Source organism: Sciurus vulgaris (genome assembly GCF_902686455.1).
Source record: "Sciurus vulgaris genome assembly, chromosome: 1".
NCBI classification, from domain to species: Eukaryota; Metazoa; Chordata; class Mammalia; order Rodentia; family Sciuridae; genus Sciurus; species Sciurus vulgaris.
Genome location: NC_136461.1, coordinates 166,931,433 through 166,955,296, shown reverse-complemented (window position 1 = coordinate 166,955,296; position 23,864 = coordinate 166,931,433). Strand labels below are relative to the sequence as shown.

Here is a 23,864-nt window from a genome sequence, read left to right as displayed (position 1 = left end):
ACTTTATTAATTAAAATAAGCTCATAGACCTCCATGAAAAATCATATTATGCAAAATATGAGCTGAAGCAGAGACTGTGTTAAGAAATAATGAACATGGGGCTTGAGGTGTAGCTTAGGAGTAGAGCACTTGCCTTGCATGTTCAAGTCCCTGCTTTCAATTCCCAGCACAAGGGGAAAAAAAAAAAGAATGAATGTAAATGTAAAATTGAAACAGCTGCATAAGGTTTATGAACCTGATTTCCCTGTGTATTGAATGTATTAAACCATGGAGAAATTTCCATGTAAATACAGTTCTCCAGTAGTGTGTAAATATGATTACATGTGAAGAGTTTGCCACTGTAATTTATAAGCTGCCCAAACTTGTCTTTGGGAACCCTCCTTGAGGACCCAACTTTTAGTGAAGCTGCCTTATAGAGAGGGTATTGTTTCGTTGTGTGCCATCCTTAAATACTTTATAAAGAATTTAATCAGGGGTTGGGGAGATAGCTCAGTTGGTAGAGCGCTTGCCTTGTAATCACATGGCCCTGGGTTTGATCCCCAGCACCCCCCCAAAAAAAATCAATCATTTATTTGTTTACATGTACTTATTTATTCACTTATTGGTACCACTGATCCAAATCCCTAGCCTGTTTTTGTTTTTTGTTTTTTTTTTTTTCCGAAGACAGGGTCTTCCTAAATTGCTCAGTAAGAGTGGCTTTGAAATAGTAATCTTCTTGCTTCAGCCTCTGGAGCTGCTGGGGTTACAGGTGTGTGCCACTGCATCCTGCTATTCGGGAGGTTTATTCTTATGGTGGCCTACCTTGTGACACCCCCCCCCCCCCCTTCTGCCACTACCACCTCTGGATCTTTATTTGATAAGCACTAATTCTGGGTACAGTTGGAAAATTGAAGTACCAAGGTGAATAAGGCCCTTCTTTTCTGTTATTATGCATTCAGCATTTTCATGTGATAATTACATGACTCCTCTACAGATGACCTCGCCTCATGGAACCCTCCCCTTCCTTTTCGGTTGTCTTGCATTCCGTTTTTCACTCCTTCAATCCGAAGCTGACAGCCTTGGTGGAGTTCCAAATAAAAGTGTATTCTTTCCTTAATATTTTTTACAAATCATTTTGTTCCTAGAAATCTAGATATGCTATTTTTACCTGAATTGACTTTAAGGCACTCAATTATTTTACTCATCAGTCACCAAGAAAAATATCTGCTACCAAAGTGTGATAGAGTGCCTTGGTTCCATGGCTTTATTTATTTATTTAGTGAATAAGTGAGTACAGGGGATTGAACCAGGGGTACTCTGTGATCTGGCCCCTGCTCTTTTTTTTTTTTTTTTTTTTGAGACAGGATGTCTCTAAGTTGCCTGGTCTGGCTTTGACTTTGCAATACTCCTGCCTTAGCCTCCCAAATTAGGATTACTGAAGAGTGCCACTGTGTCCAGCAGTTCCATGGTTTTATGCTCTTTATCCTAGATTCAGAGATGTTATTCAGGAGGTTCAGAATTGGTTCATAATAGTTTTCAAACAGAGCAAAAAAAAATAGCAAAAAATGATTTTTATTACTGGGGATTGAACCCAGGGCTGCACTGCCCTACATCCCCAACACTTTTTTTTTTTTTTTTTTTTTTTTTTGAGAGAGGGTATTGCTAAATGCAGAGGCCTTCCTTGAGCCTGTGATCGTTCTGCCTCAGCCTCCTGAGTCCTTGGATTTATAGGTGTGGAACACCGTGCCCTACTAGAAAAAAGTTTTTCACAAAATAATTGTTTGACAGTTTATTTGAAAGCTCTAGCCCAGTGTGAACCACTGACAGAGAGAGAATCATTCTTAGTATCCTGATATAGATTCATCTTGTTCACATGCTTTCAGACTTTTAATTACATACACATCCGTCTGTCTGACAATAGGCTTTTTAAAAACAGGATCTTGTAAAGTATGTAGATTTGCAACTTTTTTCCCTTCACTTAGTGTGTTTTAAGGTTCTTTCCATGTAAATGTACAAGTCATTATATTTTACCATATGGTTGTATTTGAATTCCAGTTGTCAAATGGCCATTGTTTTTTCTAAACTCCTTATTATAAACATCTTTGTATGCTTGATATTATTTATTTAAAATAATTTCCAAAGAGTGGAATTGATATATTAGATACTTATAGTTTAGGGATATTTTATGCCTATTAGCCCAATTGTCCTGTAAGAAAATAAGCGTTTTATAAAAGTGTGCTAAAGTGTCATTTTTACCTTAACTAGTTAAAAAAAAAAAAGTCATTTTCTTACATGTAAAAGATGATTTTGTTTGAGTAAACAAAAAAATACTAGTATTTTAAACTTTATCCCCCATTAGATTACAGGTCATTTATATTTCCCCTCTGCATTTCTTATTTCTTATTTAACAAGACCGTCAGTTCATTATTATCTCATCCCAAGTAACTTTTTCTTGGTTTATTAATTTATTTATGGTACATTTTGCTCTATTTAATTTATTAGTAAGTAATATTACTGGTTCTGCCTTCTTTTTTTTAAAAAAAATCATGGTTAGACTGTCCTAGTCCTAAAATTATGTAAATCTGTACTTACCTACTTAATATTTAAAATTTTTTATATTAGATGTTATTCCTATGGAAAAGCATGACTTTGAATACAGCAGTCCTGACTTATCCTCAGGGTTCTGTGCTCCAAGACCTCCAGTGGATGTCTGAAATTGTGGATAATACCAAATCCTATAAATGCTGTTTTTTTCTTTATATACATACCTATGATAAATTTTATGTATGTATGTTTGTATGTATGTATTTTTGTCCTGGAGATTGAATCGAGGGATATTTAACCACTGAGCCACATTATCAGCCCTTTTTATTTTTAATTTGAAATAGGGAAATAGGGTCTCATTAAATTGCTTAGGGCCTTGCTAAATTGCTGAGACTGGCTTTGAACTTGGGATTCTTCTTGCCTCAGCCTCCCAAGTCACTGGGATTATAGGCATGTGCCACCATACCCAATCAGTCTAACTTATAAATTAGGTACAGTTAAATATTAGCAAAAATTACTGGTAATAATGATTGTAACAATATATTGTAATCAAAATTATATGACTGTGTTCTCTCCCTCTTTAAAATATCTGACGTAGCTGCGTCTGGTGGTGAATGCTTATAATTCCAGCTACTTGGGAGACTGAGGCAAGAGGATCACAAGTTCTATGCCAACCTGTCTCCAAATAAAAAGGGCTGGGGATGTAGATGAGTGGTAGAGCACCCCTGGGTTCAATCTCCAGTATAGAGGAAAAAAAAACAAAAACAAAAACAAATTCCTCTTGCTCTTCTTCCGATGATAATATATGATGAGGTGAGGTATGGTGAATGACTAGGGTTGTGCCATAGCATGAGGCTATTCAGTAAGGGTAGCTTGAACTCAATCACTGTGATACTGCAACAGACCATCTGATATCAAGGACAGCTATGAAGTGACTAACAGGTTGGGGGCGAATACATGCTGGACAAAGAAATGATTCACGTCCAGGATGGTGCGGAATGTAGTGAAATAGGAGAATAGATTTCATCATGTTATGTAGAATGCCTTGCAGTTTAAAGCTTATGAAGGGTTTATTTCTGGAATTTTCCATTTAATGTTTACTGTGAATGACAAAGTTGTGGAAATATGAGACCTCAGATAAGGGAAGACTATTGTACAGAAGACAGATGCTTACCTTTTTTCTTTTTTTTTTTAATTGTTGCCTAATAGTTCCTAGGAAATTTTAATGAATTGCTTTACCTTTATTCTCACTAATGAGAAGTCATCTTGATCATACACTGAATTTTTAGATAAATATATATCCATTTCTGAGATTCATATTTTTCTGCTTATTTAAAATAGTTTTATTTATTTATTTGCCAGGGATTGAACCCTGGAGCACTTAGCCACTGAGCCACATCCTTATTCCTTTTTTTTTTTTTTTTTTTTTTTTAATTTTTTATTTTGAAACAGGATCTCCCTAAGTTGCTGAGGCTGACTTTGAACTTGTAATCCTCCTGCCTCAGCCTCCCCAATCGCTGGGATTACAGCCATACACTACCACACCCTGCTTATTTATAGTTTTATCCTGAATTTCTGAATGTCAGGTTAAACTTGTTGTACTTCATTTTCAGTTTATCTGTTTTTATTTCAAATTAACTTCTAAAACATCTATAAAATTTCAGAAAAAAATTCTGTTGGTGTTTTAAGTATTTTGTTAATTTTGAGAAACAGAATATTCACAGAATATGGGGAGAATGAACATCTAGACAATCTAAAAGTTTTTAGATGGTTTAGTACAAAGAACTAAGGCCGTGTGTGGGATCCTGTGTTTAGCCACTGGCGATACAGAGTTGAAAAGGTACAGACCCATTATCCTCACCAGTTTTTATACGTATGCAGTGATTATAGTAGATTTTTGTGAGACTCAGGTTTTAAAAGTCTTGCTTCTGAAAGTGACTTGGGAAGGGCTTTGGGCAGGGGAGCCCTGGAGGTAAAGAAAATAGTTCAGAGGCTCTGAAGTTCAGGGCAAAGGTAAACTGAGGGCAAGTCTTAAAGGCATTTAGAAGTAGAATTGATGGGATAAGAGGGATGGGTTGGACTAGGAAGGAGGATGTTGGAGAAGGAGAAGTCTCAGAATGATTGTGGTGTTTTAGGGCTTGGTCTGCTTGTTGGGAAATGACATTCTGCCCAGGGATTGAAATACAAGAGGAGGAATGGATTTTCAAAGGAAGGTGGTGGGTTTGATTCTAAATATAACTGCCCATGGAATATCCAGATAGAGTTGTTAATCAGGTACTGAACTGTCACTCAGGAGACTGTTCTTCCCTGGAAGAATTTGTCACATGAGATGTGAAGGTCTGTGTTTAGGAACTCAAGGGATGAAGCCAGTTCTGAAGATGAGGAGGTGAGGAAGGGCTGGATCTGTGACAGTTCATTGAACTTTTTGCAGGTGACCAGAAGAATGATGCCACTGGACACAAGGAATAAGAAATGACTAAACAGGTCATGGCATGTCGAGAGGTCAAATATGCTGGAGACTGAAAAATACCTGGTAGATTAACTACAGAAGAGTTTGTATTTTTGCTGGGGTTGTATAAGTGGAATGGTATTGATGGAAGCCCCATTGTAGTGGGAGTGAGGTATGAATATTTCTGTGAGATTTTTGCATTTATCATCAAAAGCTTTTATTTCGTTATTTCTGCCACTAAAGAAATAACTTACCTTCCTTGAATTTGAGCTGAGATGAGTTTTCTGGGCCAAGTCAAAGGCCCTGAGGTCAGATGAAGTTTGCAACTGATTAAACCAATGAAGTGTGAGATGGGACTTGAGAAATAAGGAGAGGTTAAATCTATCTGGGTTGTAGGTCATTTGAATGGTTTTGGGTTTTATCTCAGTGATGGTGAATCATTGGAACATTTTAAACTGGGGAGTCACTTGATCCTGTTGTTAGAATGTGTAGTTCTTGAGGGTAGTGATTTAGTTTTCATTTTTGTTCGTTATCTGAGCTGGAATCAAGACTTTATAGATGACTTAATATTTTTAAATGAATGCCTTTTATTTTATTTTATTTTATTTTATTTTTTTTGTTACTGAAATTGACCCACATAGGTGTTTTACCACTAAGCTACATCTCAGGTCATTTATTTTTATTTATTTATTTATTTTTTTTTTTTTCATTTTTTGAGACAGCATCTCACTGAGTTGCCAAGGGTCTGACTTGGTAGTTGTTCAGGCTGGCCTTGAACTTATGATACTCCTCTCCCACCCTTCCAAGTTGCTGGGCTTACAGGCATGTACCCCCACATGCAGTGAAATGAATGCTTTTTTAAAAATGGGTGAATATATTTGTTTGAGAAGATCATTCCATGTGTCATATGATAAATAGATTGCAGTTTGGTGGTAGCGTTATGAAGATAGTAGCTTCTGAAAAAGTTCAAGTGGAAGATAGTGGTCACTTGAGCAAAGGTGGGGATGTGGACTGGAGAAGCACAGTGAAGAGGCAGGATAATTCGATGGTGGCAGGTGTGAGAGAGGAACACGGTGGGATGTTCCACAGGTGAGGAGAAGAGTATCACTTAGTTGAGCTGATCCTTTTCCTGTGTTCTTCATCTGTATTTTGGTTTTGGTCTTTTGACATCATCACACTCCTCCAGATTCCTCTGCATACTGTGTTTGTTGCCAATCTCTGAGGATTTGGCAGAGACTTGTAGAATATCTCAGTTTCCCCCCTTTCTCCCTCTTGCAGCCATTATCATGCTAGATGTCTGTATCACTTTTTTCTCCAGACTTTTGGTATCCAGTATTTCTGCCTTTCTTAATCCTATTTCTTTGCTCCAGATGTACCCATAATACAGAAATGTGCATGTCATTTGGCAGCCTGAAAACTTGGTTCCTGTCCCATCGCCTGTAATGTGAAGTATAAATGAACAGTACTTTTTTTTTTTTTTTCTCATAGAGTACATTCAGTTATATTTAAGAGAGAGATTCGTTTAAGCCTGGTGTGGTGGTGTATGCCTATAACTCCAGAGACTTGAAAGCCGAGGGAGGAGAATTTGCAAGTTTGAGTTCAGCCTTGGCAATTTAGGAAAGCCCTGTCCCAAAATAAAAATAAAAAGGGCTGGAGATGTGGCTCAGTGGTTGAATGCCCCTAGGTTCAATCCCTGGTACCAAAAAAAGAAAAAAAAAAAAAAAAAAAAAAAGAATAATTATTTAAGATCCTACTCTTTGTTTGTCTGTGATTTAACCAGAGGCACATGCCCTGTGTACCTTTGTACTTTTCTGCCTTGACTTACTAACTGCTCTCTGGATGGCTGTTACTGACTATACCGGAGGTCTGTGCTCCCATGTTCCTGCAGAAGCTCCTGAGCCTTCCAGAACTTTGATAAAGATGTCACTAGAGCAAAAGTTATCCATACCTTTAAGATTGTGAAAATCATGGATGCCTATTTAATGATTTTTTCACCTCTGGAATGATCCATAATTTGACAACTGAATTTGGCTTAGATAATGATGTTCTATTTCTAGACCCCACTGATGCCTGTGTCTTCTTTCACTTCTTACACAGCAGGTGCTGCTTTTCTGTTATGTGGGAATTTTCCTTTTTTCTTAACAAGTATTTTTATCTTAACCACTCAGTGGACATTTGCAGATTCCCTATGCCAGGGATTTTAAATTTTTTTGGTTAAACTGGAGACTCCTTTTTTCCTAAGCTCTTAAACAGAACTGGAGTACAAAGCAGATTAGCTGAAGTGAGATAGCTAGGCCTGAGACCTCTTGATATCATCTTGGTAGCTTGGTAGCCATACCTTCTGGTTATTAGAATGAAGAGCAGGAGTCACTGGAGTGAAGGTGATAATAGCCTGGAGGGATGACATTTCTAAGGGACTTGCACATACGGGTAATGCTTGGAGTCCGGCAGTATCCCCATGACCAGTAGTTCTTTCCCTCTCAAACTTATTGATGCTTCTGCCAGAACCATCACTTCAGTTTTTGTTAATGTTTACAATACTTTCCCTTTTCTTGGTGGCCTGCAGGTCATCTCTTTCTAAAAATAAACAAATTGGTTTAGATTATTTCTTGCTTTTGTTTCTCTGGATTTCAGTCTTCATTTGAAAGGATGTGTACTTCAATCCTATCTGCCTTACACATCCTCTGTCCCACCCTTGGGAACCATGGATTACTTATAAGCCTCTGGCTATTTTGATAAAAACTAGCTTTGCTTTCTTCATTCATTCATTCATTCATTCAATAGTCTTTATCTCATATACCCTTTTAAACCTAAGATCTCATGCACTCCTTTAAAAGCTGAGGAAGTTGGAATAACGAATCAGACAAAAGTCTGTGTTCTTTGATCTGACCTTCTGGTTGGGGAGTCATTTGAAAATAGGATATGTCATGTATAGCTAGATTATTGCTATAGAGTAAGGGAAGAGAAACTTTTATTATTCCTAATAGAGAAGACCCAAAGTGTTTTCTATTTGTTTTTTCCATAAATGGTAGTGATAAGTTGGTATAGATTTACCTTGGTCTTTACCAGGTTTGTTTGTTTCCTTCCTTTTTCTTTTCCTTCCCTTTCCTCTCCCTTCCCTTTCCTTTTCCTTTCCCCTTGATGTGCACCATCAAGGCAGCTACCTGGTTTCCTTTTTAACCGGAATTCATGTTCCTTAAATGCACAGTGAAATGCGTTAGGCTATCATCTCTGACTCTGGATCAGTTTCTGACTGCTCCATTGGTAGTACTGACCTTAGCCTTGTTCTTGTTAGTGTGGTTATCCTGGTGTTTATTAGTAACCTGTACTCAAAATGTCTTATGTGCATGCTTGCTCTGAATTTAAACTTGCTTAGAGGAGTCTTCAGGTTTCAAACCATTGTTTTTCTCATATCTCACAATCAAATGGAATTGCCTACAGACACTTGGCATACAAATCAAGTGAAAGATATGAATGGCAGTGGAAGATGGTTTGAGGCCAAAGGTAGTGATTCTCCCCCAGCTATACCCCTGTGAGCTGCTTTGTCACCTCCACACACTTCTGCCACACAGACAGTATTTCTGGGGTACCATTTCAGTACCATTACTTTTGGAGTTTTTGTCCTTTTGTGAAAACAGAAATGTTCTCAAACTGATTACCTAGAGCCAACGATCTTTAACTACCCTTATAAGATGCTAGCCATTGGCCACGTGTGGCCATAACTGTTTTGAGCACTTGGTGTGGCTAGTGTGACTGAGGAAGTAAATTTTAGGTATTATTCAACTTAAATAGCAAATGCATGTTATTCCAGTATGGGCTATCATATTGGAAAGTACAGTTCCAGTACATCTGCTAGCCCTAGATTTAACAGGGACTGAAAGTGTTGTGTTTTTCAGTTTTCCAGATTACAGATGAAATAACATCAGCTTAAGATAATAATGTACCTTGAGAAGGGCTAGAGCAAGTTTTGACTTATAACCTTTGGCAAATTATTCAAGGTCTTTGGGCCTCAGATCCTTTTTTATGCAGTGGGAAGATTTATGGTAACTTTTCACTGTGAGGTTTAAAATGAGATAAAACACGCATGGCTGACTTATCCCAATAGGGTTTTTGCTTGTTTTTTAGGTGGTGTTTTTGGTTTTGGTTATAAGAATAATATGTTCATTGTAGAACAGAGAAATACAGTAAGAAAAAAATCTATCATTCCATCATATATAGAAAGGCAACAGAAAAACTTGTGGACTGTAGCAAGTAGTGTATATTTTTGATTCATAAAATGCTATTTTCAGACTGGGCACAGTGGTGTACACCTGTAATCCCAACAGCTCAGGAAGCTGAGGCGGGAGGATCACAAGTTCAAAGCCAGCTTCAGCAACTTAGTAAGGCCCTAAGCAACTCAGTGAGACTTTGTCTCAAGATAATAGATTGAAATGGCTGGGAATGTGGCTCAGTGCTCATGAGTTCAATCCCTGGTACCCCCCACCCCCCAAAAGAAATAAAAGACTCTTTTCCTCTTCTCTTTATTTCAATGATGTATATATGTGGCTATTATTGTCAGTAAGCTTTTGGAGACTGTAAGTCATATGTATATGTCTTACATTGCCTCCCCCCACCTACCCCTATTTATTATTTACTAAACATCTTAGAGGGTGTTTTGTGATTACTGAACAGTGTTTAAAAATTGCTGAATTAAGTAATTTGCTAGCATTTGTCTAGATTTATCTTTGATGGCTTAATGTTTTTAGAATGTAAAATTTCTTCTTAGGATTACTTTTGGATGACGGGGAGAAAGGTATATAGATGATTTTGAGTTAAACTCTCCTGTTTCCTGAAAGTCCTCAAGTCTCAAAGTTGAGACTATAGTCATGCCTTATGATTCACAGTAATAAACATTCATTTAAAATACCAAATTTTTTGAGAACCTTCTGTGTGTTGAGGACTTTGCTACATGTTGGGAATCTAAAAACAATAATAACTGAGCACAACGGCATGCACCTGTAATCTCAGCAACTTGGAAGGCTGAGGCAGGAGGATTGAAAATTCAAGCAATTTAGTGAGATTCTGTCTCAAAAAAACCCCACTGTGGATGTGGTTCAGTGGTTAAGTGCCCCTAGGTTCAATCTCCAGTACAAATAACAAATAAGTCACTATTGTCCTGAAGTGAATTATGGCCTACATACTGTGTGATTAGAGGGATCCAGACAGTGTAGTATGAAGACACAGTGCAGTCTGGACCAGCTGTGGATGGAAGAGTTGTCAGCAAAGGGTTTCTGGTAAAAGTGACTCCCAAATGCAGTTTTAAAGGAATGATGGACAGACGAAGGCAGTGTCGGTTGAGGAGTATTCTAGGAAAAAGATGCAGTACGTATGAAAGCCTTAGTGTTGGGGAAATTCGGAGAACTTTAGTAGTTTAGGATGGCATTTGGAGATGGGAATGGAGTAGATGGGAGAAATGAAGCTGAGTCTGGAGCAGTTGTAGAAGCAAGATGACTCACAAAGCTCTTTCTGTGCTCTATTAAAGAATGTCGACTTTTCTATGCAAGGTTGTAAAAGATCTTTGCAGCCTACTCAGAGGAGAGGAGCAGGGTCTTTGCTCACATTTTTGACATATGTAGATAGATGTTGTTTGGAGGGTGGATCAGAGATGAATAAGTAGCACAGGGCAGAGAATCCATTCATCAGGTTGTTGGATAGGCCAGGTGAGAGATGTTGGATGATGAGGTTTGAATTTGGGCAGCAGAAATGCACAGTTCTCTGAATGTTTGGGTCTAGAACTTCTATTAGGCCAGAGCAGTAGAAATCATCCATAATGGTACATTGTGAATAGAACCATCCTTTCTAGAAGGCTCTCTACCTTGTGTCAGGCATTTGGCTAAGCATGTTATTTATATTATCTGAGTTTGTTCCCACAACACATGGGTTGAAAATACGTGGTGAATTTTACATAAGAGATGGCAGAACTGATATTCAAATCCTCATTTGTCTTCTAAGTCCAAGCCCTTTATAACTGTGGTGATACAAGTAAATAACTAAGGAGAAGTATAGAATGAAGGTTCGAAGAAGATCTAAGGAGGAACTTTGAGGGAGAATACCAGTAATAATCACAGAAGTGGGGAATGGAGAGCCCTTAGATTTAGAAGGGGCAGCAAAGAAGGCAAGAGAAAAATGAGGGAAATGTAGACTCATGGGCTCCTGGGGCTGCTGATGGTTGAAGGAGGAGGATGTGTTGGACAGTGTCAGATGCTACAGAGATGCCAGATAATGGATACATGTTTTTGTGGATTAAAAACAAAGTGGCAATTGAAATTTCAGTGAGGTTAGAGGAGGAATTTTTTGGCTGCAGCAGGGCAGGGGAGGGAGGGGAAATACTAGGACTTGAAACCAGAGGTACTCTATCACACCACTGACATAACCCCAGCCCTTTTTATTATTTATTTATTTATTATTTTTGAGGCAGAATCTTGCTATGTTGCTGAGACTGGTGTTAAACTTGCAATCCTCCTGACTTGGCTTCCCAAATTGCTGGGATTACAGGCATGTGCCACCACACCAGGCTCCTTCTTGGGTCTTCATTTATATAATGAGGAAGTTTTTACCAGAACCTCTTCCATAGGCTTTCCTTTGTGATTCATTCTCCAAAAGTGGATCACAATACCCACTACAGGTAAGAGGAAAGCAGTCATTTATTTACTTTTGGTACCAGGAATTAAACCCAGTGGTTAACACTGAGCCACATCCCTGGACCTTTTTATTTTTTTGTTTTGAGATAGGGCCTTGCTAAGTTGTTTAGCACCTCACTAAATTGCTAAGTCTGGTTTTGGGATCTTCCTCTGCCATTGGGATTACAGGTGTGCACCACCACACCCAGCTGATAAGAGGAACTGATAACCTGATTAGCATAAAATAAGGAGGACTTTCTCCCAAGAATTATGGAGAAAGGGTGAGTTCCTAAACAAATCAGGGCACTCTGTAGGGAAGAGACAATGGGACATGAGCTAAGCTAAATTTTATCCTGTGGACTACAGACTTTCCCAAAGATTTCATTTAAAAAAGACTTTTTAAATTTATTTTTTGTAGTGCCAGGGATCAAACCTGGGCCAAACACATATATTAGGCAGGTGCTCTACCATTAAGTCATACCCACAGCTCTCCTCACACAGGTTTTATTTATGTATACATACTGGGGATTGAACCTGGGGGCACTTTACCACTGAGATACCAGACCTTTTTTGTATTACTTTTGTTTTGTTTTGAGACAGTGTCTCTCTAAGTTGCTGAGGCTGACCTTCAATTTGTGATCCTCCTGTCTTAGCCTCCTGAATTGCTGGGAATGCAGACATGCACCACCTCTCCTGGCTTAACGGTTTTAGATTGGAGAAAAGATAAGATTTGTATTTATGAAGTAACAATATCCATAAAGCACAGATTTTCTTTTTTTCCTTTTTTTTTTTTTGGTACTAGAGATTTAAACCAGAGGTACTTTACCCCTGATCTACATCCCCAGCCCTTTTTGTTTCTTAGCTTGAGATAGAGTCTCACTAAGTTGATTAGGGCCTTTCTAAGTTGCTACGTCTGGCCTTAAAATTGCTATTCTCCAGTCTCAGCCTTCTGATTATAGCCATAGGATTTTGTACTGGGCTGACACCTATTTTCTTAGTCTGTTCATACCTCAGAGTAAGTGAGTTATTTATTTTCTGGTTCTGGTGATTGCACCCAGGGCCTTGTGCATGCTATTCAAGCACTCAACCCTGGGGCCCATCCCCAGCCCTAGAGTGAGTAATTTATAAACAACAGAAATCCATTTCTCACAGTTCTGGAGACCAGAATCAAGGCTTCTCAACAGGTTTGGTGTCTGGCGAGCACCTGGTCCATACTTCCAAGCTGTTTGCCTTACTGCTGAAATTCTGAGTCCTTGTAGATGGGAGAGATGGAAGACAGAAGGAGCCTCCCTCACCTACCTCTTTAACCTGTTTGTAATAAACCAATCCTGTCACTGAGGGCAGGGTCCTCATGACTTAGGCACTTCTTAGAAGCTCTACCTCCTAATGCTATCTCATTAGCAATATGTGAACTTGGGGGAGCATTCAGACATATCACATGACATGACATAAGAGGTCACTTCTACACTTGCCGAAAACTGTACTAAGTTGATTGTAGAGTTGGACTGAATTTCAGGCCTCTAGTTTCTTCCAGTATTAAAGATGGTCCCTGAATTGTGTGGTTTGACTTAGGATTTTTTTTTTTTTTTTAATTTCACAGTGGTGTGAAAGAGATATACATTCAGTAGAAATTGTACTTGAAATTCTGAAGTTTGTTTTTCTGGCCTAGTGATATGCGGTAACATGCTCTGTCACCATGCTGGGCAGCAGCAGCAAGCTGCAGCTCTGAGTCAGATACCTGATCCCAAGAGTAAACAACTGATGTGCTACGGTGCACTGTGTTGCTAGGCTATGACGTTTGGTAGTTAGGTGTATTAAATGCAATGATTTATGATATTTTCTACTTAACAATGTGTTTATCAGGATATAACCCCATCAGCAGTCAGTGAGCATCTGTTCCTATATAGTCCATGCTGTCTTATAATTTTTGTGCCATTGATGGTGTTCTTTTGTCAGGAAATTGAGGTTGATTTTTTTTTTTTTTTTTTTTTTGGTACCAGGTATTGAACCCAGGGGTGCTTAACTACTGAGGCATATTCCCAGCCCATTTTTAAATTTAATTTAACTTTATTTTATTCCTAGCCCATTTTTAATTTTCTTGCTAAGGTGCTGAGTCTGGCTTTGAACTCATGAACCCCCTGCCTCAGCCTCCCCAGCTGCTGGAATTACAGGCCTGCACCACCCTTTCGGGCAGAATCAAAGATGATTATCTTTGAACTGGCAATGACACATAGGGAATGGATTTGTAAGAGATAGACATGTAACATCCTTCCTATAGGAACCATGTGTATACATATTTATTAAGTATCCTCCTAAGGAAGAATTTAAAAAAATATTTCCATCAACTTGACTACCTTTTTCACTGGTTGGAGTGGATAATATAGACATCTCCATTATACAGATGGTGATAAATGACAGAAGAGAGGCAGGGGTTGTGTGGTGTGGTCGGTGCCTAGGGCAGCTGAGGAAAGCTGTAAGAGAATGTGTGTGATCTATAATGGGCAGTGCAGAATGTGCAAAGTGGGGCAGGTCATTTCGGCTGAAGGAAACCACAGCATGAAGGCAAAAGGCAGAAAAGCTGGGGAAGATGCCCCGTGTTGATAGAGCGTAGACTTGAGGGAATAGCCAGGGGGGATGGATCCAGAGAACGAAGCTATACCTGTTGGTGTCTGATATGAGTAGCACCATGCTATGGTTTCAAACACATTTTTCTCATTTTGTTTCTCACCACATCTGAGTGAAGTGAGGGCCTGAGACTCAGGGTGAGCAACTTGGGGTAGTTCACTACTCATGGTTGAGGAGTCAACATTTGAAGTCAAGTCTGTCTTAACTTGGAAATTGTCCTAATAGGCCAGATATCCCTCCACTGTATCATTCCACTATGCTTAGGACCTCAGCACTTGACTCCCCTTCTCAGGCATTGTGGAAGGATTCTGAGCAGGAAAAGGCATTCCCAGAAGTGCTCATCAGGGAAACACGGAGGTAGGAGGGAAGGCAGAAGCAGCCATTGCCACCACTCTAGTCTATGAGTGGTGGCCTGTAACATCTCACACCCAGACATTGGAGTCACTAAATGACTATTGTCAGAACTCTAGTTGTCACCTTGTCCAGTAAAGTTAAAATTCTATGCCCAATTACATTCTTTCCCATTATCTTTTAGTAGTACATGGGTTCCACTTTGGCATAATTCTTTTTTTTCTGTAGAAGTTTTAGTTTTTAGATATACATGACAGTAGAATGTATTTTGACCTATCACACATACATGGAATATACCTTATTCTGATTAGGATCAAAGTTTTGTGGTTGTACATGATGTGAAGTTATACTGGTCATATATTCATATATGAACATGGGAAGGTTATGTACAATTCATTCCACTGTCTTCCCTATTCTGATCCCCCCCTTCCCTTCATTCCCCTCTGTCTAATCCAATGAACTTCTATTCCTTCCTCTCCACCCCTTATTTTGAATAGCTTTTAGCCTCCCTGACCAATACTTCTTCAAGTATGACTAACCCTGGACTAATTACTAAATGCCTGAGAAGTTCTTCGTAATTCATAATTAGTCTTAAAACTGATATGATGAACTCTGACAGAAAAGATGTGCCACCGACCAAAACTGAACTTTCCTTTTACACTATGTCTGGAATGGTATATTAACAAGAAAAATGTAGAATATCTATTTTTCATACTTTAAAAACACATCTGGAACTCTTTCAACTAACTTAAAGTAAAACAAGTGCCAAGGCAGATTATGCCATACCTTTTCTTTTTTACTTTAAAAAAAAAAAAAAAAAAAGGAAATGGCAAACATACCACTTCTAGAAGGCCCTGACAATGAATTGGATATTGAAATGGTATCAATAATGTATTTATATATGCCACATTTTCTTCTATGCATCAGCCATCTTTGGTACATATGTGTTGGATATTTGCCAAGTGAGAGAAATCAAACCACATAGAGAAGATAGCCTTATTTATAAATGGTGTGAATCATTATGGTAGAAGTAAAGTCAGCCCTTTCTGATTACACTTACCTTCCCTGCCTGATCAAATAGATCTTATCTTTTTTTCCCCCTTTCTTTCTCTTTCCTCCTGCTTTCTCTCCTCCTCCTCCACCTCCTCTTCATTTTTTAAAAAGTCAGTTTGTCATTCTTTCAATAAATGTCAGCATTCCCCTCCAGCAACTAAAAAATAGAAATTACATTCCAAAAAAGTATAATTTTCATGAACTTAAAAAATTACATAAGATAGACTCTAACTTAATATTGGTTTTACCATGTCCTCTAATTTGAAATGGAGTGAAATGCTTCTGTGGTTAAATCATAGCTCTTGTGCTGTTTGCTATAAAAGTTTCAAGAATATATATTTCAGATTTTTTTTTCAAATAATCCAAAACAAATGCAGCAGAGTTCAGAATACTCGAAACATATTTTCTGAATTTATCTTAAATCTCTCTGCTCCAGAGGGTTTTTGTGTGTGTATGGATTAGGCCTGGCCCGTTATTTCACCATCTATCTCCATCCTGGATTGATTGCTCTGAACAGCACAGAATGAGTTACATATGGTCCCACTTTGTCTCAGTTTGTAGGACCTCTGGGTTGGAACTCCATTTGATCAGAGTGAAGCCAACCATTGCAGAAATTTGGCTAATGTCAAACTTCTAAATATATATGCATATATTCTGGTTAGATTGTGTATGTTCCTCTTTGGGGTGGTGGTGTTTTGCCATTCATTGGTTCAATGATTACTATTCTTAGAATGTTGATGATATTTAAGAAATTAAAAAGAAATCACCTACCTATGCTGCTGATGGTACTTTGGACTGGAATCATGTTACCAATATGGTTTGAGATTGGCACTCAAAACAATTTCCAGGAAAAAATTATGAATATATCAAAAATCTTTCTAAAATCGAGATGAAGATAGAAATAAAAAGATTATCTTCAATACAAATTCAGATCTTAAGTTTAAAGAGGAGACCCACTGACAGCTTCATAGTCTACATCCTATTTTCTTAATAATGTGGGCTGTTTTGAAAAGAAAGAAGCATGGGTTTCAGATCTGTTTTAAAGTTTAGGTTTGGCCCTTAACTCTATGAAGGCAAGAAGGTGGAGCTGTGCCCATCATGGTTCCGCTCTAGGGCCGGGGCACGTGGACCCATGAGGGTATCTCTCCCTGGCAGACTCCCGTCCCCTGTTGTTCTTCTCCCTCTTTCTTTTCTTCTCCTACCTTCTACTGCTTATTTGTTTCTTCATTACTCCCACTTCCCCTTCCCCCTCCTGCTCTTCCTTTCTCTGTCTGTGCAACCACGTGCTTCGAGTCTGTGTATCTGGACTGCCTTCGCTAACAGTTCCGTGTGAGTGTCAGCAGAATGAAAGCCAGATGGACCAGCAGTTCCCACTGTTATCTCCCAGCCGACTCTGGCAAGCCTCCCTCACTCCCTCCTTTCTTGGCATGACAGAAATATTTGCCTTTATTTAGGGAGACTTGTATTTGCTGCTGTACCTCTTCCCTCAGCTGCAACATAAGCCGAAAGCTATTTATTCCCTTGTTGCTGAGGTTGGTTGAGGTGAGTAGAATGTGCAATGAATTTATTGAAGAAGCACTTTTAAGCCTGCCTAACTTTTGTATTTTTCTAGAATAAATGATTTACTGATACTAGTTGCTAAATGCTCTGGAATAACAATATGAAGACAAGTTGTTGAACAATAAGATAGAGGTAGAAAAACTCTCTGATGTGTCGCTATGGTTTCACTCAGGACACTTTTATCAAATCTAGGACATTTATTGTTCAGCTAGCAGTAAAAATGAAGAAACAGAGACCCTGATACTGTTGTATGATCATCATGCAAAATGCACTTACTAGAATGATTATTTCTATTCTTTTTATCACATCTTCCCTAATATGGTATCAACATTATATTGATTTTTTGAAATATTTTATTGCAAACCAAGTCTAAGGAGATTGTTTTGAACAACAATGAATTAGACTTGAATTTTTTTTTTTTTTTTTTTTTTTTTTTTTTTTTTTTTGGTACTAGGAGTAGTTAACCACTAAGAAACATCTCAAGTCCTTTTTTTATATTTTATTTAGAAACAGGGTCTCACTGGGTTGCGTAGGGTAGACTTGGAATTGTGAATAGTGATTTGGACTTTTCATTTTCTTTTAATAATTGACTGAAGTAATTTTGAGAATTTTTCACTATGAGTATATTTTAAGAGGCCTTTTCTTTTAATAGTTTGTTATGTTACTTTTCTAAGACTTTGAATATGAAATATTTGTGAGCTGTGGAAGCACCTTGAGATATTTTGGGTGTGTGTATACACAAATATTTATAGGAAAGTAGATCTAAAGAAACAACAACAACAAAAAAAAACCCCACTTCATTTTTTCTGGAGATTTATTGCTTTACTAAGTAGATTGGATTGAGATAAACTGTTCAAAATTTCAAGGGAAAAGTATACTTAGGTGAATATTGTTCCGAATTACAAATGTTCATTGTTGGGTAATCAAAGAAAAATTCTCTGTATCTGTCCCATACCTAAAAAAAAAAAAAAAAAAAAAAAAAAAAAAAAAAAAAAAAAAAAAACGTAGGCATGTCTTTAGATTTTATTAGTTCTAGGTTTGGGGCTTTTGCATGCTGACTTGTCTGATATTATTAATTGGAGTTCTGGTCTCATGTTTTTAAAATGACAGGTCAAAGATTCACACATTTTAAGTAAATAATATCTTGACTTCATTGTGAAACATATAGCATTTATGTAGTGGTGGTTTTTAAAGAAGAGAAGATAAAATTGAAGGGAGAGATATGTCTGTGAGAAATTCATCACAGAGCCAGCTCCTGCCACTGTCTCACCTGCATAACAGACTTTGGATTTTGTTATTTCTGGGCTGTCATGATGAGTTCATTATCATCCTTCTTCCTCATCTATTTTCTTCTTCTTGCTAATGTTGGCTTCGGCTTTGAGTGAAGTTGTGCTGTTGCATATAACACTACCAAGGTAGCATCTGCCCAAGCCAGAAATAACAATAGGATATAATATAACCTAGTTACAAATGAGGTCTTGCCATCTGTGCTACCCCTTCTTAAGTGGGGTTTGGATGATAAAATCCTGATTTAAACTTTCGAGATAAGCGTAGTTTATTGATAGAAGATGTTGAATTTCTTCTGCTCACTTGCTTTTTAAAAAGATAAATCCCACTTGAAAAACTGAGGTGCTTAGGCCTAGAATAACCTGTTCCTGGTGGCACCCTCCAGATCGTACTGAGAAGCACTCCACAATGCCAGACTCACCTGTGGATGTGAAGACACAATCTAGGCTGACTCCTCCAACCATGCCACCGCCCCCAACCACTCAAGGAGCTCCAAGAACCAGTTCATTTACACCAACAACATGTAAGTAGTTATTTTTTGGATTTTGTGTTTTGGTTTTGAAGTTTAAATTTTTTTTCTGCAAATAAAAAGGGAAAATAAGATTCAGCATCAATGTGTTATGCAGAAATGAGGCAAAAAAAAATCAGGTTGCTAGTCAATAGGTATTGAACACAAACCAAAATATCCTATCTTAAGTGTCGTCAACATGACTGCCAATATTTGCTTTCCTTTGCATTATTTCTTCAGAGTTGGAGTCTGCTATGATTTTAACAAATGAAGAAGATTGAGTTTGTTCTGTACCTCTAGTTATTAGCCCTGTAACTTTTAATTTTGTCTAATGTGTAGCTGTTTATTTTAGTTTTATTTTGACTTAGAACATGTTTCTAGGTTACTTCTGATCTTCTAAGACCACTTTCCTCCATTTCAAATAATTATTATGTTAAAAATCTATAGCTTCCTTAAGTTAAAAAGCGTACTGCTGTACACAACAATCTCATGTGGAAATCTTTCTGAAATTGGTAGCATCACCCTTGTCTTGAACCTGTCAGACTTTTGTTAAACCTTTGCTCCATTCCCAGTTGGCTTGGGTCCTATATTCTTAGTGTAGTGTTTCTGTCCCATCCAGGAAAGGATATAACACTGACAGAAGAGCAACTTCTCTTTCTTTCCTGTATATTCCAGCAGAGAGAGTGGATAGCTTTGTTTTTGGTGATCTCAAAATTCTGGTTAAAATTGTCATCGAGGATTTGTGAAACTAATAAACGTTATCTATTGCAGATAATGCTATTTACAGACCATGTGCCATGAAATCCATAAGAATGAAAAATAACAGGCAAAAATAGATCCATGGGACTATAAGAGTCAGCAAAATACACATCCTAAGCTGTTTATGCAGTGTTCTGTTGCCATTTAAAAGACCTTTCCAAATGTGTAAGGAACAGAATACTGTGATGTGCCAAGTTGTTACCCTGTCATCTTACATTTGGCTTGTTGTTACCCAAAGTCACAGTGATAGGCATATGTCTCCTGTGAGATTGACTGCTGAGCTATCATTTCTTGACACGTTACTTTGGTTCTCATTTGAGATAAGAGAACCACATTATTATCTTGAAATGAAACTTTAAGAATAACAGGTTCCTTAAAACTTCCTCAAAATGTTACTGGAGATGGTTAATCACTATTATACTTTAAAATGGGTTCGATAAAGATCAATTTGCTAAGTTAACTGAATTAACATAATAAAATCATTGTTTTCTTTAGTGAGAAATATGCAAGTCTTTTCTAGCCTAGTTTGTGGATTATTATCTTGATGTCAAATAAATTTTATTGGAAATACATTTACAGAATTACTACCAAGTCATGCTCTCGGTTGGATAGAGGTGTCTCCTTTCAATTTCTTGAAATAATTTCTTGATAAATACCATATCCATTTGGGCATGTTACGTAAAATTTGCATTTTCCCTAAGTAAGTGGTTAAGAAATATGAGGGGGAGAAAATAGCCTTCTAATTGGGTGGTATAAGGTTAAAACTTGAAAGTCTATTTCTATAAACACAGCTGTCAGTTGTGTGTACAAAACATGATTAAAAATGTTCAGTGATAAATTTAGTCTCCACCAAATGTACACTTTCTCTGGGGCAGCAGTTTAGGAAGGAATAGTCCTGTTATATTGATGTAAGACTGTGACAAAAGGCTGACTTGCAAAGCTGTTTGTTCTATGTTTGAAGCATTTCAGGTGGTTGGCATATGTGCACATGGGAGGCAGAGCTGGCCCTGTGTTTCAGCAGACTCCATTTATCATCAGCTTCTGTGCAGAATGCTATCCCTCAGTGTGAGGAGTAGACCCATTTAGTGAGAAAGTGCCTAAGTCTGGTGATCTTGTGAAGTCCAATCCTTTTGCAAAAAGTCACAAACATATTTGTAATTGCAAGACCACTAGATTTCAGGGGGAAGAAACTTGATAGCAATTTCTGTGTGCATGTTCTCTGTAAGTTTATTTTATTTTTTTCCTTCTGATTTTATGCCCTTGACAGTAACTAATGGCACAAGCCATTCGCCTACAGCCTTGAATGGCGCCCCCTCACCGCCCAATGGCTTTAGCAACGGGCCTTCCTCTTCTTCCTCTTCTTCTCTGGCTAATCAACAACTGCCCCCAGCCTGTGGTGCCAGGCAACTCAGCAAGCTGAAACGGTTTCTCACTACCCTGCAGCAGTTTGGCAATGACATCTCACCAGAGATTGGAGAAAGAGTCCGCACCCTTGTGCTAGGACTGGTGGTAAGCAGACAGAAACCAACACTGTTGTCTGAGGATAGGGGAGAATGGGGCAGGGGATTCAGAAATTTAGACTCCATTCTCAAAGCATTTTTGTAATAGTTTCTGCATCTGGAGGTTGTGTCCAAGTCTCATTTATTCTACAATAACAAATTTTCTAATTCTACATTATGTATTGACCACCCCCACTATAGTTTCTTTTACTGTTTGATGGGGGGGGGAAGATACAACTATATAAATTGATTGTTATCTTGGTCATAAATGCATGTTTGTGTGTATGTATGTGTGTATCTCTATGTACATGTGTACATATGCATATATACATGTATTATATGCACATGATTATATGTACATGTATGTGTTTATGTAGACATATGTATGTACATTATGCATATTTCAATAAATATACTCTCCTGGAATAATTAATGACTTTCGCCAGTGACAAAATGGTGGTGTTATGTTACTGACTCATTCTAATTAGGTGTTAACAACTCAGTTGCTTTGAGGGATTTTTATTATTGACTTAGACAAGAATTTATAACGAGGAACACATTCTAATTTTATGCTATTTCTTCTTTTATGCAAAGTCTTTAAAAAGATTTTAATATGGCAAACCAAACATAAAATTTGCCATCTTGCCATTTTTAACTGTAGGATTTGTGGACGTTACATCCATCCATGTCACACACCTGTCACCGCAGTCTTATCTCCAGAGCTTTCTTATTACTCTAAACTGAATCTCTCTATCCATGAAACAATAACTCCTCTCTCCAAACTGAACTTCTGCCCACCCATGAAACAGTAACTCCTCATTTCTCTTCTCCCTAACCCTTGATAATCATTATTGTTTTGTTTTTAAACCAAATCTTTGTTATAGGTAGAATTACTTGAACTATTAGATTGAGAACAGAAGTGTTGATTTTGGTATATCATACTACCTTTTGTACATTATCTGGAAACAAAAACATATATCCTTTTGCCCTAAGTCACTTTTACCTTTTTTGAGATTTTTCTGCGTAAGTAGGGAATTCTCTAGCATTTAGGAAGCAAAATTTTCCCAGCAAACTGAGTCATAGAGGAGCTCTAAGATAATTCAGTCCTATTATCCAGGCTTATGGTGTAACTGAAATTTGGATGATAGGCAGCAGTTTCCTTTTTCTTGAAATAGATCATTTATTTTTATTATTATCACCGTATCCTACATTTGACAGAGATTTTGCAATTTAAATTTTAACCACTGCCTCTTCTTCCCTTTCCAAGAACAAAAGACTTATCTATTTCCCACAATCTATGAGCTCACCTTATACACCTCCCGTGGTGGTGTATAAGACCACTGCCCAAGACAGTGGGCTTTGGCAGAGGCATGTCAGGATGCTTTCGGTATCTTGTCCCTTTTCCATTTTATTCCTTCTTGAGTTTTACATAATAGACTTTTCAACGTATAAATAAGTTAGACTAAAAAAATCACAAAGTAAATCCAAAGTAATAGTTGTCTCTAGTAAGTTGCTTTATACATTTAGTGTGTTCTTTATTAAAAGGTGTTCCAGGACGGAAGTGCAACTCAGAGGTGGAGAACTTGCCTAGTGTGTGAGAAGTCCTGGGTTCATTCCTAGTACAAAAAAAAAAAAAAAAAAAAGTTTTTTTATAACTTAAAATATAGAAAACCTTCGTAGCCTTAAGTGAATTTTCCTCCACAGTAAGTGGTATACCTCTCAGTGAAATGTTTTTTAAAAACATTTGTTTACTTAAAAACTTTATAGAGAAAAGTTAGGCAAAGTCTAATTAATGATAATTAATGATGACTTCCATTAATAGATAATGAAATATTTGTCAAATGAGTGAATTAAAAGAGAATAAACATTTGCTTTAGACATTTGACTACAGGCCATTTTATTTGATTCTTGAGACCTTTAAAGGCATGATTTCTTTACATATTTTATATGTGGAGAAACTGAGATATATAGATATTAAGTAAAATGTGTAAGGCCATTCAATTGGTAGCAACAGGCCAGGGATTTAGACTTAGGTACTAAATCATAATGAATCACATTATGCTGTTACTTAGGTAGATCTAAGATAAGTGTTAGGATGTACTGTCTCGTAGAAAATGAGTTATAGAAACAAATGATAGATTTTTTTAAAAATTGGCTTCCTGATCTATATTGTTACAGACAGAAAATTTGTCATTTATTCATAGATTCATATGAACATGTTTTGAATTTGGGGATATGAAAACCTTAAAAATTGGCACTCCTATATGTTGTCTTAAAAGGAAATGGATATGTACAGAAAAATGGGAGGAACAGTATTCTAGTGATGTTCAGATATAAATACCCCAATTTCATTAGCCATTAGAATAATCAAAGGGACTGAAGAAGTTGACACCTTAGTTACATTTGTGATTCTGCTTAGGGACTAAAGAAGATGGATCAAAACATGGTTAGTTTATCCAGTGCCTCTACAATAGGTTGTTTGTTAAGCAGATGCTTTTATCAACAGGCACAGCCCACTGCAGGATGGATACAAGCTTAAGTATTTGGGGCTTGTTTATTTTTATGGGGTATGTTAGGAGTGAATTGGGTTA

At 37.5% G+C, this 23,864-nt stretch overlaps 1 protein-coding gene across 1 annotated transcript in view; it reads left to right on the top strand.

The window, feature by feature from the left end:
- The window catches only part of RUNX1T1 (RUNX1 partner transcriptional co-repressor 1), a 134,316-nt gene that overhangs the window by 61,087 nt on the left and 49,365 nt on the right, over positions 1–23,864 (top strand). The window contains 2 exon segments of the mRNA XM_079138287.1: positions 18,893–19,030; positions 21,042–21,283. Coding sequence (XP_078994413.1) covers positions 18,893–19,030; positions 21,042–21,283 — 380 coding nt within the window.